This window comes from Aspergillus pseudodeflectus (assembly GCF_044049435.1).
Source record: "Aspergillus pseudodeflectus strain CBS 756.74 chromosome Unknown BJX68scaffold_55, whole genome shotgun sequence".
NCBI lineage: Eukaryota > Fungi > Ascomycota > Eurotiomycetes > Eurotiales > Aspergillaceae > Aspergillus > Aspergillus pseudodeflectus.
Window position 1 is genome coordinate 140,378 of NW_027263831.1, and position 17,298 is coordinate 157,675.

The 17,298-nt window shown below is 50.6% G+C and overlaps 7 protein-coding genes across 7 annotated transcripts; 5 read left to right on the forward strand and 2 right to left on the reverse strand.

Moving 5' to 3' along the window:
* Positions 1-398: 398 nt before the first annotated feature.
* BJX68DRAFT_278548 (uncharacterized protein) lies at positions 399-2,705 on the forward strand (the record flags this gene model as incomplete). The annotated part of the gene is made up of 4 exons (XM_071048561.1): positions 399-422; positions 482-529; positions 583-1,189; positions 1,317-2,705. The coding sequence occupies 4 exons, from the start codon at positions 399-401 to the stop codon at positions 2,462-2,464; spliced, it is 1,827 nt and encodes a 608-aa protein (XP_070894767.1). The 3' UTR covers positions 2,465-2,705.
* Positions 2,706-2,854: 149 nt separating this feature from the next.
* On the forward strand, positions 2,855-4,181 carry BJX68DRAFT_245173 (Mg-dependent acid phosphatase). Its single transcript, XM_071041454.1, has 2 exons — positions 2,855-3,157; positions 3,224-4,181. Exons 1-2 carry the CDS (start codon positions 2,961-2,963, stop codon positions 3,684-3,686), a joined length of 660 nt encoding a protein of 219 aa, XP_070894768.1. The 5' UTR covers positions 2,855-2,960; the 3' UTR covers positions 3,687-4,181.
* Positions 4,182-4,207: 26 nt separating this feature from the next.
* BJX68DRAFT_245174 (Zn(II)2Cys6 transcription factor) lies at positions 4,208-6,464 on the reverse strand. Its single transcript, XM_071041455.1, has 5 exons — positions 6,337-6,464; positions 5,607-6,284; positions 5,123-5,557; positions 4,667-5,069; positions 4,208-4,598 (listed from the first exon to the last, which is right to left on the reverse strand). The coding sequence occupies exons 1-5, from the start codon at positions 6,399-6,401 to the stop codon at positions 4,404-4,406; spliced, it is 1,776 nt and encodes a 591-aa protein (XP_070894769.1). The 5' UTR covers positions 6,402-6,464; the 3' UTR covers positions 4,208-4,403.
* Positions 6,465-6,589: 125 nt separating this feature from the next.
* On the forward strand, positions 6,590-8,009 carry BJX68DRAFT_245177 (family 53 glycosyl hydrolase). The gene is made up of 2 exons (XM_071041456.1): positions 6,590-7,076; positions 7,126-8,009. The coding sequence occupies exons 1-2, from the start codon at positions 6,753-6,755 to the stop codon at positions 7,846-7,848; spliced, it is 1,047 nt and encodes a 348-aa protein (XP_070894770.1). The 5' UTR covers positions 6,590-6,752; the 3' UTR covers positions 7,849-8,009.
* A 779-nt stretch (positions 8,010-8,788) lies between these two features.
* BJX68DRAFT_257993 (general substrate transporter) lies at positions 8,789-10,387 on the forward strand (the record flags this gene model as incomplete). Its single annotated transcript, XM_071043449.1, has 3 exons — positions 8,789-8,907; positions 8,964-10,182; positions 10,271-10,387. 3 exons carry the CDS (start codon positions 8,789-8,791, stop codon positions 10,385-10,387), a joined length of 1,455 nt encoding a protein of 484 aa, XP_070894771.1.
* A 2,148-nt stretch (positions 10,388-12,535) lies between these two features.
* On the reverse strand, positions 12,536-13,673 carry BJX68DRAFT_278552 (class I SAM-dependent methyltransferase). Its single transcript, XM_071048562.1, has one exon. It carries the CDS (start codon positions 13,482-13,484, stop codon positions 12,735-12,737), a length of 750 nt encoding a protein of 249 aa, XP_070894772.1. The 5' UTR covers positions 13,485-13,673; the 3' UTR covers positions 12,536-12,734.
* Positions 13,674-15,282: 1,609 nt separating this feature from the next.
* BJX68DRAFT_245182 (PLP-dependent transferase) lies at positions 15,283-17,032 on the forward strand. Its single transcript, XM_071041457.1, has 2 exons — positions 15,283-15,364; positions 15,415-17,032. Exons 1-2 carry the CDS (start codon positions 15,332-15,334, stop codon positions 16,582-16,584), a joined length of 1,203 nt encoding a protein of 400 aa, XP_070894773.1. The 5' UTR covers positions 15,283-15,331; the 3' UTR covers positions 16,585-17,032.
* The last annotated feature ends 266 nt before the right edge of the window (positions 17,033-17,298 follow it).

A 17,298-nucleotide genomic window follows, 5' to 3' on the forward strand; every position in this document is an offset into this window, starting at 1 on the left:
CCATAACACATCTCACTCTACCCTCTCACAACCTTCCTACCTTTCGTCGAGAGAGACAAGTCTTCTCAGGACATCGTATCTTGCTGAGCCTGGCTGAGGTATGTGGCTCTCCTTCCTGCGACGTGGTTGGTTGATCTGGTGTTGTATATTTTTCTTGGCTTTTCTCGGCGCCTCAGATGCGTTGTGCAGGGAGTGATGATATAGCACGGTTGGCTTTGTTTTCTTTGTCTTTTCTCTATAGATCGACTCTACTATTGTTGCTTTTACTCGACGGCTCTCGTGTTCTTTGGGTTTACTGGCGATATCACGCTGCGACGAATGCTAATGTGTTGCGATGAAGGTCGGCACAACAAAACAACAAACCAAGTCAAACCTGAGTACAGCTACCGGCTGGCAAAATGGGGAGGCTTATTTACTCTGCTGTAAGCTTATCCAGCTTTACTGCTCTGATTTACGTTGTTGTGCTGACGATGTGCTGCAGAGAAAAATCGGCGGCGTCAAGGCTGGCCAGACCGTCTCCAAGGATCTTGTAAGCTTCCAGTTCACTTAGCATTACTACAATCCCCTACTGACGATCTACAGAAAAAGCGCATTCCACCAGGAATTGGAGCCAAAGCCGCCGCTCGCGATCCCACCCTCGAGATCGACCTGACCGGCAAAGCCCTGACCGACGAAGGGTTTAGCCAATTCATCGATGACCTACTTACGTGCATCTTTTACCGCGGCGAAGAACACCCTACCGGCCTGGCCAAGATCACCGAGTTCCACTTGTCCGGCAACAACCTCACTGTCCTCTCACTCCCAAAGCTTGGTGAGGTCGTGGCCCACAGCGCTGGTGACCTCCGTGAGCTCGATCTATCCAGGAATGAAATATGCGTCGCCAGTGCCCAGGAAAAGGCTATCTGGAAAGCTTTCCTCGAGTGCTTTAAGAACTGCTACGTGCTCAGCAAACTTGACCTTAGTGAGAACCCGATCGGACCAACTGGACTGGAGATCTTGTGTTGCGTTTATATCAAGAGTGACGTCGACTTCCTTGAGGCGGATGCGGCTGCGATCGTTGGACTGAGCGTTGATGATGAGTCGACTCTTGTTGAGGAAGTCAGCACTCTCAAGGTCAATGAAAACGACTCTCCCCGTGCGAATCGTGCGAAGAAGACTGTTGGTAAGGGGAAGGCTGCTAAGCAGAATGGTATGGCACTGATTTTCCTTGTCTTCTTCCGTTATTTCCTACTTTTCTTTCTCTATTGTTCCTTCCGTCCATTCTTCTTCTTCTCATCCTATTCGATGGTGGAATTGGAATAACGATGTGACAACAGGCACCTCCCAGACTTCGCCGGCCGCCAGCAAGAACATAACCGCCGGTGATCTGAAGAAGTTCGCATGCACTCGTGGTCTTCGCGCCATTCCCTACCTCATTCTGAGCAACATCGACCTCACGATGAGCAGCGCCATTCATTTCTCCCACATGCTCGCCATCCAGCGTTCTTCTGAACAGCTTCTCAACTTCCTGCCCCCGGGCAAGGCATCCGATATCCCCGAGGCTGCGCAGAGCGACAAGTGCATCATCTGGAAGCCCAATGACAGCATACCGACCTTCGCTACTCGCCTCCTCGAGGTCGCCGAGTCTGTTCGCGAATTCAAGTCCAAGGCCGAGTCCGAGCTCGAGGCATCCAGCGACGACGAAGACACTCAGCGCAAGATGCAGAGCAAGATGATGCATGATTACACCAGACTTACGAAGCGCGTCCGTCTTGAGTCTCTCAAGGTGGAGGGTATCCATTGCAGTGACATCGTCATAGCCGCCCTGAAAATGTTGGTTCTTTCCCGCGCCTTGCTTCTTGAAGACAAGGATCGCCCCGTTGAGGAGTCGACTGAGGAAGAGACTACCCCGGCCGAAGAAGATGCCCAGGAAGAGGAAGTTGAGAAAGAAGTCGAGCCCGAAAAGGAGACCGTCATTTACCCTGCTCCGACTTTCTACCCACCGGCCAATTTATTCTTCGAGCTAGCACCCCAGTTCTCTCTCGGACCTTTCGACCGCGCCAACGCAATGTTCGATGAGGATTTCCCCGCCCTCACGAAGCCAACCCCCAGGAAGCTGCACCCCATCAAAGAGGAAACGGAACAGCAGGTGAAAGAGTCTGAAGAGTCGGCCCAGTCAAGCCCCTCTGCGAGCACCAGCCCCAACCAACCCGGCCGCTCTGGCAGGGGAAACAGCCGCAACAACAGAGGGCGCAAGCAGGAATGGCGCTTCGGACTGCCCTTTGAGATCTGGCGTCGCATTATCGCTGATGCGGTCGGGGTTGACGGTGTGTTGGATATCGAACAGCAGACTCGCATCATTCAGTATGCTTCTGACTGGAAGGCCGTCGCTTACGAGCTGTCCATCAAGGGATATGCAACTCACCAGCAGGTCTGGAAGTTTTTGGAAACAGTTGGATGCTTCACCTACACACCGCTCCCATAATTTGGTCGGCGTTCTTTCGTCTGTATCACTACCCATCTCAAGTTGGTGTTTGTCGCTTCGATATGTACTTTTAGGAAGACCAAGATCAGAGGGAACGGAGATGCGACGAGAAAGTGTACAGATAGGATTGATGATCGGTGAGAGACGATTTGGATTTGGGAGCATTTCATGTCGCTAGCACTTGTACTCAGCAGACGATAGTTGGGCCGTCGAATCGAGAGACATAAGACCCTAGTGAACTTTCATAGAAGAATAACTATTGGAGTTATCCAAAACGACCCCTCTTAACCCCTCAAAGAAGCGGCGATAAGAGCTGCTTACGTGATACAGTTCCCCACAAAATCTTGTCTTTCGCCCCGATAAGACTTGCCCTGTTTTCAACCCCCCGCTCTCGAAGCCATCCACTCGTTTTTGGCTCACATTCTCTTCGTCTGTTGTTTTTCAATCACTGCGAACTTGCATACGCTTAGAATCATTATCTATCACCATATCCACAATGATCCGTGCCCGACGAACAAACACAGCGGCGCCAATCGAGGACACCTCGAATGCCCCCGCGACATTCACCGACGGTCTTCCACTTCCCAAGCTGATGGCTTTTGACCTTGACTACACTCTCTGGCCTTTCTGGGTGGACACTCATGTCACGCCTCCAATCAAGCCGCGGGACAATAACTCGCGCTGCACAGACAAGTACGCGCCTCCTCCCTCTCCCCCTTTCCCTCCCCGCAACTCGAGTTCTAACTGTTGGTCCTATAGATGGAATGAATCCTTCGCCTTCTACCCGCCCGTCTCTTCTATAATCCAGTCCTGCAAATCCCGCTCAATTCCACTCGCCCTCGCCTCGCGCACCTCAGCCCCCGAACTCGCCCGCGACATGCTCAAACAGCTACACATAATCCCAACCTTCAGCGACAACCCCACCGCGGCGCGCCAGCGCTCAACCCGCGCCCTCGACTACTTTGATTACATCCAGATCTTCCCCGCGACAAAGACACAGCATTTCGCGAAGATCCACCAGGCGTCGAATATCGCGTACGAGGACATGCTCTTTTTCGACGACGAGGCGCGGAATCGCAATGTGGAAACCGAGTTGGGGGTTACGTTTGTGCTTGTTAAGGACGGGATGACGAAGGAGGAGGTTGATCGAGGGGTTTGGGCTTGGAGGAGGAGGAATGGGATCAAGCCGCCCAGGGATGGCGAAGGGGAGGAGTTGAATTAGGGGGAGGGTGAATGTTTCGTCGGGTTACACGAGATACTTGGCATGTTTCTTGGATATCGATACCTGATGGGGATATAGAACACATTTCGGCATTCTATTTGGTACGTATAAATATGATGATTAATGGCTTATGAGCTCAAACTGTCCCTATGATCCGCTTGCATGACCCACGCTCCTTCAAATCTTAGAAATGATACTATGCCCTTCCACCTCCAGAAAGCCCTCCTCCTACGCTTGGACATTCTTGTCTCGGAGTGCTCTTTTATCCTCCTAGAAGGCCAAACAGGTAAAGAAAAAAACATACGACGGCAAGAAGTATGTTTATCATCAGGCCTGCCTAATTGGTGATACCTTGCTTGAGCGCCAGAGCATGACCTTGCTAAGTCTTAGCTGGCCTAATCCTCCCACGGAGCTGATAATGTGCCTCTCCTAGCCAGTGCGAGTTTATGATCTACAGGTATACGGAACCGAGCAATCATCGGAGCCGGGTTACTGTCTTTTCACAACCCCCCCCTCCCCCCCCCCACAACACTCTGAATTATCTGTTGCCTAGAGCCAAGGAAAGGACTCTATCCACCAGAACCCTGGTTTGGCACTGGGCCGGCGGATGGGTATGCGGCGCATAGAGTATCAATCGAAGAGCAATTATCATCTTGCGCAACCTGACGATACACCCACTCCAAGGTGGCTTCTCGCACGCGTCGAGTCAAGTATACGTCAGACCTGGGACCGCAAGTCTTCCAGCAACAAGGAATACTTTGTCACCAAAGAATCTTCCTTCACAAGGCTGAACAGGAGGACTTGACACCGGGCAGCGGCTGAGCGGTAGTATTCCTTATCAGTCTCCGAGCCCTGGCTTGCCGAGTAGGTGTAAAGAACAGTCATAGCGGACAGTGCAATAAAGGGCGTGAACTGCAAACCAGACGTCAGCAGATCTATCCAAGGTAAAGTCTGTCCTATATAGGGGCCACACAACGAACCCAATGTGTGTCAATAATCCGCTCCATGCGATCAATATCAGAAAGAATGTTGACTATGTCCATTGCGGCTGTCACGCATTCGCCAACGAGAGTATCAATTCTTCTCCTTTCGTCGGCGCCGTTTCTAGTGTCATAGTCCGGCGCCAGCTTCTCGAGGAGGAGAAACCTGTTGGCTAGGACTGTAGTGTGCGAGTGGGCAAGGTTCAGAAAATCAGCTTGGAGCTGGACTACTGGGGATAGGGGTTCATTAGTCGAGTTCTCCGTGCTAAGTATGCTAGAGTACACCTCTCTCCAGCCCTTCAGGGACTTTGAACAGTCCATCACAAAGTCTATCTGCTCAGTGAGAGAGGGTGGGTGACTGGAGCAGAAATTCTGGAGGACCTTCCCAGTTATCTCACTTAGTCTATGATTACCGTATGTCAGTTGGATACTGATTAGTCCGCACAAGTCCCATACCTGAAATATGCGACGGTTGCGAGAGCAGCAGCAGGGGGCACGGTACAATTAGGAAGCCGGCCCCCCACCTCGAAATTGTCCGACTCCTCCCCCAGGGATGGAAGATCTTGATTGATATCGAGATTGTTGAATACCCTGGGCCTCCCGAGGGTTATGCTCAACAGATTATCTAAAGTATAGAGGGCCCAGAAAGTCCTGCGATAGGATTTGATACCGACCGAGTCAAATGTCGAAGCCTGATGCACGCATGACGCTTGATGAAGACCGATCGCGAGTGCATGCCGAGCAGCTACCCCGAAAAAATCCCAGCATTGATCAAAACGAGACTCGCCGAGTAGCCAGATGCACTGGCATAATCGGGCTTGTATGGTGGCCAGGCTGATGGGCTTGTCGTGCCCATTTAGGAGGCTCTCTGATGTGGCAAAGTAACGCTGACTAAACTAGTTAAGTACATCTGCAAAGAGATTGGGGCAGAAAGACTGACGCTGTACTGCTTTGTATAGGGTATGGAGTAGAGCCCATGTACGGTACGGCGACAGTAAATATGGCGTACATCAAGGCTTTCTGTGGCCGCGAAAATGACGGAGACTGAAGTTCGGAGAGCCCTGCCTCAACCGTCGGCCAGTGCAAGAATTGGGCAATCGGTAGCGCATGTTCAAAAAACGCCTGCGCCAACTGAGATGCTAGTTCAACAGGCACTGTACAGTCAAGAGACGGATCGATGACGGGCAATTGCTCATCGGATAACGAAAACGGCAAGGATACGTGCGAAAACGATTCGGACGGGTTGAGCGACCTCTGCACTCGGAGCATGAATGCAGCTTCAGAGGACGGACCAAGATAGTGTCCGTCAAGATCGGTCAGGGTGAGCTCCACCGGCGAGCAGGTGGGCCGCCGAGCTGGCTCACCGGGCCTGGCGAGGATAAGTGGGAAGATTGTGTCATTACTAGAAGAAGGTCCTTCCAACGTCGATACCTGGGGGCTGACAGCTGCCGTGGAGGCGCCATCCAAATTAAACGCGTGTCGGGGGATGTCAAAGTCTGGCCCCTTTAGGACCCGTGGAAGACGCTGGCCCCTGGCATATGGAGCATCGTAAGCACAGAGCTGGTTGCAGCTACTGCATTTCTCGCATGGCTGGACCCCACTGCACCGGATCTTCCTCCTAAACGGGGCCGAGTTAGTTGTGAGCTAATGATTGGTGGAAGAGGAGTTACTTCTTGCATCTGTCACAGGCCCGAGTAACGCGGAGCCGGCCTCTTGCATAGACCGGTGGTGCCATCTGCCGTGAGTGAGTGATGACAGGAGCGGGGAAGAGTCGGCCTTACGCAACGGAAGAGGGAAGGAAGATGATCTTTAAGCGGAAAATGTTTCAGTGTCCAGCTGCCAGGGCTCCACTCCGGCTCCGAGACCCCCGGCCCTGGTCTCACCGAGTCTGTGCGGGGTGAAGGTTCTCCAGGTTTTGGTTCCCCATGGGCCTGCTTCTCCATACCGATATAGCAGCCAAGCTGTTGATCCATCAGCATCGTGCATTTCATGATGGCGGAAAGGTATAAAGAGAAGGCAAGAGCAAGCTCGCAATGTCTCTTTACCGTCATTCACAAACTACGCTACAGTGACTGCTCTCCACACCATGTTGTTCCCTTCAGCTCTTCTCTCACTGCCCCTGGTTGCTCATGCTACTCTCACGTATCGTGGGGTAGACATATCCTCGCTGCTGGTCGAGGAAGAAGCCGGGATCGAGTACAAGAACCTTGACGGCGAAGCGCAGCCCTTGGAGTATATCCTTGCGGACAATGGCGTCAATTCTATCCGGCAGCGCCTGTGGGTGAATCCCGTCGAGGGAAACTATGACATCGACTATAATGTCGAGCTTGCGAAACGGGCTTATGCCGCTGGACACAGTATCTACCTGAACCTGCACTTGAGCGATGGATGGGCAGATCCAGGCAACCAGGCAAGACTCTTCGTCTTTTTGTCTACGAAAGAAATCTAACAAGGCACAGACTACGCCTTGGACATGGTCCACCACAGACATCAATGTCCTGGCCGACCAAGTGTATGACTACACTCTGGAAGTGTTGAACGCTTTTGCGGCAAACGATCTCCCCGTGGAGATGATCTCGATTGGCAATGAGATCCGCAACGGACTGCTATGGCCACTTGGTGATCTCAGCAGCTTTGAAAACGTGGCCAGGCTACTCCACGCCGGTTCGGCCGCTGTCAAGTGCTCCAACCTTGCGCAAACTCCCAAAATCATGGTCCACCTGGACAACGGCTGGAACTGGGAGCAGCAGCAGCACTTTTACGATTCCGTCCTGGGAACCGGCATCCTGCAGTCTTCGGATTTCGACCTCATTGGAGTCTCGTACTACCCTTTCTACAATGAAGCCGCAACACTCTCGTCGCTGGAAACCACCATTGGCAATCTCGTATCAAGATACGAGCAAGATGTCTTGGTAGTCGAAGCGAACTGGCCCATTTCCTGCCCAGAGCCAGAGTACACTTTTCCAGCCGACCTCCAGCCCATTCCGTTCTCGGCGGATGGCCAAGTGACATTCCTGACAGAGGTTGCTGACGCCATCCGCTCTGCCGGAGGAATTGGGCTCTACTACTGGGAGCCCATGTGGATCCACAACGCGGCGCTAGGATCCAGCTGTGCAGATAACTTGCTTGTCGACAGCGATGGGCAGGTTCGTGAGAGTCTGGCGGTGTTTGCCGAGCTCTAATTTGCTCCTCGGAAACAGATTGACCATCTATGTAACCGGGACGCCGTGGTGATTGCCAGCACAGTGGCTGCTGGGACAGTTGATGTACTATGCTTGATGTGTGGACTATCCTCCAGTTAACTAGACTAGTCGCTCTTTCCAAACACAAAACTATCATCTTTGACATCTGACAACTGAAACTGCTACATTCTACCAATGATATAGCCGTATCCTTGAGCGACGGCGTTGCGTTCCGAGGGGTTAGCCGTTCCAAACCACATGGACACTGCGTGACTAGCCCCGAGTTCCTTTAGCTATTATACTTTTGCAGTTCTTGACCAGTAGGTCATTTTGCCAAGTAGACAAACAGTATCAAAGAGCGCTCTCTGCGTTGTACTCCGTAGATGTGACCAGTCGCTTGTGAAAGATAGCCGGGACTTGCCCCTTTTTGGTCCGGCCAAGCACTCTAGGCTGTTTAGGGCCAGTCCACGATTGGTCTGATGGTCCTGGATGAGCTGCCACTGGGGCCTGGGCAACTTGAATCAATCCTGACATCCACCCGGCCCACATTCTCAGCCTATGATGTGCTTTTCCGTCGACTTTTCCGTTTTTTTTTTTCTTCTCTTAAACGTAAAGAGCCCGCGGCGAGGATGGAATCCGGGGTCTCCACGGCAAAATTGGGCCAGATCCTCAAACATCCCTCGAGTCGCCTGATATCAAGGTCAGGTTGTATGTGGTCGACTACTTAAAGAGCCCAGATGGCTGCTCCCACAAAGGCAACAACAAAATTACAAGCAGTGCTCGCGCAAACATTCTTTCAACCATGTCGGGTGATGCTAAACCTATCGAGGAAGAGAGAGTGGAGGCTGTCGTGGAGGATGGCACTGTTGCAAAGCAGCAGTCTGTACTTGACCTGGCGAGAGAGGTTCAAGAGGCTCAACCAAAGGCCTTCTCCTTTGCCATGTTCCGGCTTCTCGCTGTGCTGCTCGTGGGGTATTTCTGCATCATCCTCCAGGGGTTCGATGGCTCCTTGATGGGGGCTATCAATGCGATGCCGCAGTATCAACAGTTTTTCGGCTTGTGAGTTGGTCAACGTCTATTCTCAACTGCACCTGTTCGTACTGATTCTGGCGTAGAAAAGCCGCAGGTTCCTCAACCGGCCTCGTCTTCGTCATCTTCAACATCGGCGCAATTGCCGCCCTCCCCTTTACCGGGCCCGTCAACGACATCTGGGGCCGTCGTTGGGCCATGTTCACCGGTGCCTGCGGGGTCATCATCGGCACCTGCATCCAAGCTCCTGCAATAAACCGCGGAATGTTCCTCGGTGGCCGGTTTCTCGTTGGCTTCGGCCAGGGATTCCTCAACGTCTCCGGAATCACATACGTCACGGAAATGTCCCACCCATACTGGCGAGGCCCGCTGGGGAGCTTCCTCGAAACAAACTACTTCCTCGGAAGCATCATCGCCTCGTGGGTCACATACGGCACTGCCTACCTGGCCGGCACAGTCTCCTTTCGTCTCCCGATCTGGCTCCAGCTAGTCAGCTCGGGGTATATTGTGCTTGCCGTATTCTTCAGCCCCGAGTCGCCCCGCTGGCTGGTGGCTCACAATCGACACGAGGAGGCACAAGCTATCCTAGCCAAGTACCACGGTGAGGGCTCCGCGACGAACCCCTTTGTCCGCCTGCAGATGGCCGAGATGCGCGCGCAGATCTCCCCCGACAGCCTGAATACCAAGTGGTGGGACTACCGCGCCCTCTTCATGGCGCGCCCCGCTCGCCGCCGCCTCCTGTGCGTCGTCGCCTTTGCCTGGTTCGGGCAGTACTCGGGAAACGCCCTGGTGAGCTACTACTTCCCTGTCGTTGTGTCGCAGGCCGGTATCACCGATCCGCACATGCAACTGCTGCTAAATGCACTCAATCCCGTCTTCTCCTGGTTCTCCGCCATGGCCGGTGCCATGTTTAGCGATACATGGGGTCGGCGCCCGCTGCTTCTCGCCGGGTTCTCCGGATGCGCTATGTGCCTTGCGGTCGTGACGGGCCTGACCAAGGCCTCTAGTGTCGATGGGAGCAGGACGGCAGGCCATGCGGGGATTGCATTCATCTACCTGTTCAGCATGTGCTTCTCATTCTGCATCACGCCACTGCAGACATTCTACATCTCCGAGTGCCTGGATCTGGAAACTCGAGCCAAGGGCGGCGCAGCGGGCCAAATCGTTGCTTCGATTGCTGGGATCGTCGGGCAGTATACCACTGGTGTGGCGATCGACCATATTGGGTACTACTACTATCTTGTCTTTGTGTTTTGGGATTGCTTTGAAGCTTTGGTTGTGTATCTGTTCTTTCCGGAGACCAAGGTGAGTTCTCCCACTGACTCGTTACTCGACTACTCTACGCCTGTTGGGTTGGTTCATTCGCTAATCCGGTTTTGGCATTGGTATTCAGGGTCGAACCCTCGAGGAGATCAACGAGATCTTCGAGGACCCCAAGCCCGTCAAGAAGTCCCTGCAGCTGCAGTCCTCGGAGAATGTCTTACAAACCGTCCTGGACGCGCGTCATTGATGGAAAATACGCCCTGGACAGGTCACTGTGGTTGCTGCCTTTGTCTGTCTCGGTACATGCGCATCCACATATGAAGCCCGTCCCCATCACGCCTATGCCGAGCAGGCATCAACTATGAGTAGAGCAGATACCTGCACCTAGTCTATCGAAGAACTGAATCCAAGCCCTGAAGCAATATTTTGATGCAACAAGCCCTCTACAGCGGTGAAGATTTATAGATTAAAGACATGGTCATAATAGTAGCAGCGACTTGCTCACTTTTCTGAGCGTGCGCAACTGTCCAGAATACAGGCAGAGTTAATGCGGTCTTCGCGTCGAGGTTCCTTGCCCATTCTGTACCGCTGTAAGCCCCTTTTGTCTATCTAGAGACATTCTACTGATGCTGGGCACCTGTACTATATATAATGGCTCAATGGTCTTTCCTTCTGGTCCATATGACCCCAGGGTGTGGAGAAAACGTCCGCCGTACTTGAGCCACACGCTGGTGGGTTAGGTTCGCAGTATGCATACTGTTGTATGTCTTTTTTATTAGTTTTTTGCCGACACCCAGAGTCAGGCAGACCTTGAAGACTAAATGGAATTGAGACTTGTTGAATTGTTATTCGCATGTTTTTGTAGACCCTGCCCTAATCCACGTGCTCAACGAGGGGATGGAGGCACCACGGAAATCATATTGATGTTGCTTAGTACTAGGCAATATGGAAAGAGAATTATACTCTGTACATCCGGGTCAAGGAGCATTTTGGAGGCATTATTCAAGGCTTGTAGATGAAGATCGGGCAGTTCGCCGGCCACTGGGAGTAACCCCAGCACGCACCGGGAAGCACAGTCCAAGTGGTTCAGATTGTCCTGGAAACCGGATGGTTCTGTAATTGACATACATACGTACTTGATTTTCTAGGATGGTCAATGGCCTTCCCTTTCCATTTTAGTGCTCACCCCTCGCTGCTTTTTGCTCACTAAGTAGATCTTAGTAACTATATCCCTTTAGTAAGCAAGTAGCTACATAGACATATTCAGGCGTTATATAATAAATAAGTCTATCTCTTAAATAAATGTCTGGAATATTGTCTAAAATAGTCACGCGGATATATTAAATAATTTATAATTCTATATTACTAATACTTAGCATGTCTGCGAGCCTAGCAAATTTAATTATTATAGATATCCAGTCTGTTAGCAATTCCTTACTAAGAATAACACGGCTGAGGTACAGCCACTGGAGAAATAATCGAAAACTTCGATTTGATACAACTCCCTTAATCTGTGCTTGTTGATACCAACATCCCACAGCGCTGCATATGTGGCCGGCAGCACGATGGGAATGCCAAATATTGGATAAAAATATTGGATACGTTAAAGTGATGAACCTAGAAATAACTTTAGACTCCTGCAAACCGCAAGTTGTGAATAGGATTTGGATTCCAGTTGCCGACAGAATCAAGAAGAAAGTGATAAAGTAAAAGTAGCTCTCGCAAAGTACCATATACGCGATAGGTGTGGTCGAGCAGCACAATCCTGTTATCATGGACATTGTCTCGAAATGTCGCCATGAATAAACAGGCCGTCCGATAGTAATCTTGGCTAGCCGATACAGGAGGCTGGCAAAGACATCCGGACTACCGTGAAGCCCCGAGGGTGCTTTCAATGCTATGGAAACCCCACGGGTTTTGACAATCGGCGTCTTAAGCAGTACTCCTGCCACAAAGGTCTGTTGCGACACTTCCGAGCTGAGCATCTCGACGATCGTCACTGTAACTACTGCGACGAGTCGGTGGACAATGAGAGGTATTGGCGAAGGCACACCGTAGACAAGCATCGCTTGAATGTCAGATACCTTGGGGACTGCCCTCATGATCTTTGAGTATATTAGAGACAATACTCTTGTCCAGGAGCATATTTACATTGGATAAGCTATGGAGAAGTTAACTAGTTATCCAAGTGTGACCGTAGACACGAAATCCCCATTATTTTCACACGTGCACTAGTGACACGAGCTGGCGCATGCGGTAAGCCCTGGAACGGCGTAAAATCCGAGCGAGAAAAGACGCTTTGCGCAGGAAAAATTAGAATATATTGAAAGGAACTGGATGTCAGACAAAACGGGTCGACACGATTAGGATATCTGTTACAGCTCAGGCACGAAGATATTAAATCAACATGGTAGCATTCAACGAAGCAACTAAGCATGGGGAAGGAAAGAAGGAGAGAGTGCGAGACGATCTAATTACATGTAGGATGCCTGCGGCAGCTGGCATTAACATGACAAACGTGTGACTTGTAACAATATCTTCGGGTCTATGACTTGGTGGTGGCTCAAGACTTTGGCCACTTTCTGGACCCTAATTCAATGTTGGGCTTCCTTTGGCTTTTGGGCAGCGAGAATAAGGAAAAGTGGACGAATCCTCTCCCTCTTCCACTCAGGATGATCTTTGACATATTCCGTCGTCGGCATCCACTCCTTGAGTGCCGTTAAAATAAACCTAGTGCTAAGAAGCAATGACACATATGTGTCCACCGTGCGATGTTGTTTAAAGACTTCCTTCCCAAGCCAATCCCTCTTGCGAAGCCCCTCTTCAGCGTACGAGTCTACACCCCATGCCTCCGTTCCACCAGCGCCTGTCGTCCAAGCGGGTGCAACGATGGGGCCTGTGAAGATGGGATGTTCCACCGAGAAGACGAAACGGCCGCCGGGTTTCAGTCGGTCGTAGACTTGTCCAAAGAGCTCTTTTATATTTGTGAGATAATGAAAAGCTAGGGCGCTGTAGACCAAGTCGTACGAGTCCTTTTCTAACTTGATGGTGTCAAGGTCGCCGATACTGTATGTGACCGCGGGATATCGAGTTAAAGATTTTGCTTTCTCAAGCATATTCCGAGAGATATCGATTCCATGGACTTTTTGGGCTCCGTTCTCGTGTGCCCACCGACAAAACCACCCAAACCCACATCCAAGATCGAGGACGGAGTATCCTTGTACATCTCCAACAAGGGCCTGCAACAGGGGCCACTCTAAGGCTCCATTAATCCCTTTCTGCGAGCGGGGCAGCTCACTATAGCCTGCAAAGAACAGAGGCTCATCGTAGGCGTTTTGCGACATAGAGAAAGTTGATTCCTGGTTGGAGCTGGATGATCTAAAGTGATCTGGTCCGTACTTTGTTGGATTCGAGGAGAATTAGAGCCCAGCGATGAGATACGTGTCCTTTAGCACAATAGAACGAATGACTCATACACCTATTCAGCACGAAATGTTTGACAATAATTGCGTGCTAGAATGGAATAAAATGGGCTGAAGCTGTCACTCCGCCAAAAACTGACGCGCGGACTAGCCCCACCCAGAAGGTCTTACTCACCTTGAGCGGAGAGTTACTGTAAAGCTGAAACAATATTGACCTCATTAAATGGCGGACAAAGTCAACTCACAATGGTGACATCCATTATCATATTAATATCTGACAATATCCTCTCTACCGTGATACAGTACCAGCGTGTTGGGAAATGTCTTTAGAGCGGGCTTACCTTTTTTGTTATGGCAGTATGATCGCGGAACGAGATTGCAGTTCATTCCAAACCCACGCGAAGGGATAAATGCAGCGTGCTATTCCAGTGCAGGCTGTTCTCAATTACAGTGCATAAAATATCCAGACTAAAGGAATAATTTCGTTGCAAGTCGCTTCTTTGCGTCGTCTCACCCAAAGGCCAATGTCAGGAACAAACCGCCAACCAGCACCTACTATGCTTGACAAAGAAACCTGGGTCTTGATCCTTATAAATCTGCATGAGGTCCAGACAATTTTCAAGGGTCACATCGCGTGCTTTGTTGATGTTCCCCCTGAAAGTCTCGTTGCTGACCCGCGATTGTTGCCATTCAGTATATTCCTCAACGGCGACATCTAGCAGGCCGTCAACCATGATTGATTCAGTACAGCCTGGCCCGGTGGGCATGGCATCATTAGCAGGAGGATGTATCGGCTGCTGAGATGATCCTGCCGGGAGGACATTGATATTAATTAGAGGACACATTGAACCTATCGTAGAGTTCTCTGCGGGTTTCTTTTTGTTTGTCCAGTCGCTGATCCTCCTCGGCATAAAGCTGCTCGCGAACACTGTCAGGGACATCAGCGTGGGTCTTGAGAACTCCACCTTGCTCCACATATTTGATGAGGGCCTTTAGATGGTGTGCTTGCAATCTATGATCCTTTTTCCCTCTGGATCTTGCCAGCAATATTGCCTTTCATGGCGACATGGAGGCCCGGGGTATCGCATGACGCGATACACATCACACCAGACGGAATGTTGGCCGGAGACCTGCTCCGCATCGATCTGAGCGTCTCGGTCAGCGAGCATCCGTGTAGTCACCAATGACGAAACACCAATGACTTTCGTCTCTTGTCTGTTCTGGAGGGAAGAGGCTTACTGTCCTCTATGTAGTTGATTGATATCTGAGGCCGGATGTTCTTGCCACGACGGAATAGATAGGCCCACGCTAGTAGCTGCTTCTCCACCACTGTCCAGTCAACTCTAATACAGTGAAAGTCGAAAACAGATTCCCCTCTGGACACAGACGCATTATTTCTTGGCTCGTACCGAAACCACACTAGGCCATACTGGCATAAGTCCCGTAAATGAATTATTTTTCTAGAAGTAGGCCTTTTCAATACCAGCACAGCTACATTACGTGTGATATTATATGTTACAAGAAACCCTGATACACTCCCACAGTGCCAGGAACAAGTGTGTACCCTTCCCTCACCGCTTCTATACCGCCTACAGTTTTCAACTACTGGCCGAGGAACTCTAACCAATAGTAGAATTTACAGCTTAACATTTTGCGGCAGAAAATTATGTAATGAAGCAGAGGAGGACGGAAACTTCTTACCCAACTACCACTTCAGATTGTCATACTTCACAAGCAAGATCCATCAACTACATATATGTACCCTAGACATGCATCGTGTCAGACAGTTTGAGCTCAATACGGTAAATATATATCTCTCACCTGATATAGTGTGATTACTAAGCCGGAATAGTGGATTGACGCCCATGAGAATCATGAGACGCTGGACATGTCAACAACGGTCTCGTCCCCTCCACTGTCGATCGATGACTTGGTTAAGTTATCCACAGACCCTGAGGCAACTAAAGAAGCGTTGTCTCTAACCTCGATTCCTCTGGCATACGGAGACCCTAACGGGAGCAACAACCTACGAGAATCAATTGCTTCTCTTTACACGAACCCACAAGTGACACGCAAACACGTAATAACGACAAGCGGAGCCGTGGCTGCCAACTACATCATTTTTTCTGGACTGATATGTCCTGGTGACCATGTAATTTGCATGTATCCGGTCTACGAACAACTCTACAAGATTAGCCAAGCGTTAGGTGCTGAGGTCACATTTTGGAAGCTCGATAAAGATAACGGTTGGGCTGCTAATATACAACATCTCCGGCAGGAAATTCGCGAAAATACGAAGATGATTGTCCTGTGCAATCCAAACAACCCAACTGGTGCATATTTATCCAGCATTTTGCAGAACTCAGTCCTTGAATTGGCACAATCCCACGATATTATCTTAATGGTCGATGAGGTTTTCAGGCCGATGTTCCACTCTCTCCCAAATGGCGAGGAGGAGCCCGTCTCTTTCCTTGAGAGTGGATACGAAAAGTGTGTTGTCACGAGCTCTTGCAGCAAGTCATATGGAATTCCTGGCATTAGAGTCGGTTGGATTGCAACACTGTCCAATGACTTCTTAGCTCGTTTCACACAACTCCGCAACTACACTACGATAAGTGTTGGGCAAATTGACGAATCCATTGCCATAGAAGCTCTCTCGGCAAGATGCCGCCAACGCTTAATCCAAAGGAGTCTCGACATGGCGCAGGTCAACCTTACCTTTCTTGCTCAATTCGTTGCCGAGCACCCACAAGTCACTTGGGCAGATACTTATGCTTCAACTTCATCACTTATAAGGCTTCATTACAAGGACGGACGCCCTCTTCATGATCAGCAGTTTGCTCTCAAGCTTCTGGAGGCTTATAATATCCTCTTCTGCCCCGCTAGTCTTTGCTTCGAGGAGTACGACCAAGGAAGCCTTCAGGGCTATCTTCGTTTGGGTATCGTGATGCATCCGGAGTCGTTTCGTTACGGCATGGAGAAGCTTGCGGACTTCCTAGAGGCAGGCTTGGATTTACTATAGCCATATCTTGCCCTGTTATGCTAGTAAGATGGGCGTGGATGTTCTGCTGGCGTTTTTATATCATGTGGATTGAATTAAACTCATTGCGCTGAAATGCCCTCCCTTGATCCCACGATGAGCTGATTTTCAGAATGGCTTTACTGTTTAAGCATCTGCATCGGCCTGGTCAACGCTGGAAACAAGTCGATCTCGTTTTCGATGACCCTTCGGTATGCCTTGACAGTGTATTGATTTACTCGGGTTTGCTCAACGTCCAAATAGTGTGAGGACTAGTTACGGTCGGGTTGGGCGAAGGTGCAACGAAGTAAGGCCAGTCTTCACCACCTATGATGAATCCTGTCAAGAAGTACTAGACGAAGTGTTGTCGCAAAGAGTCTTGGATTCAGAATAGTTTGAAGGTAGTACTTGGAATAGCAATAGCATTGATCGCGAAGAACAAGGAAGACTAAATCCAGGTGGTAACGAGCGTCCTATTTATCCTTCGTTCTGGCATACCATCCCGTATACCGTTCCCTGGTACGTACCTTGCCTGGTATCTTGCCTATTGTTCCTTGGAGGGTCCTTCCCGATCCCGCGATTCCCTGGCATCTTGGGACCTGGTCCCTGGTTCGCGGGAACGGTAGCGGAGTTCTCGCGAGCCGCTGCCGCGCTCCCAGGGTTTCTAGTACCGTGAGGGATAGGTAGGATCCTCTTGGGTTTGGCTCGATCGGGTTT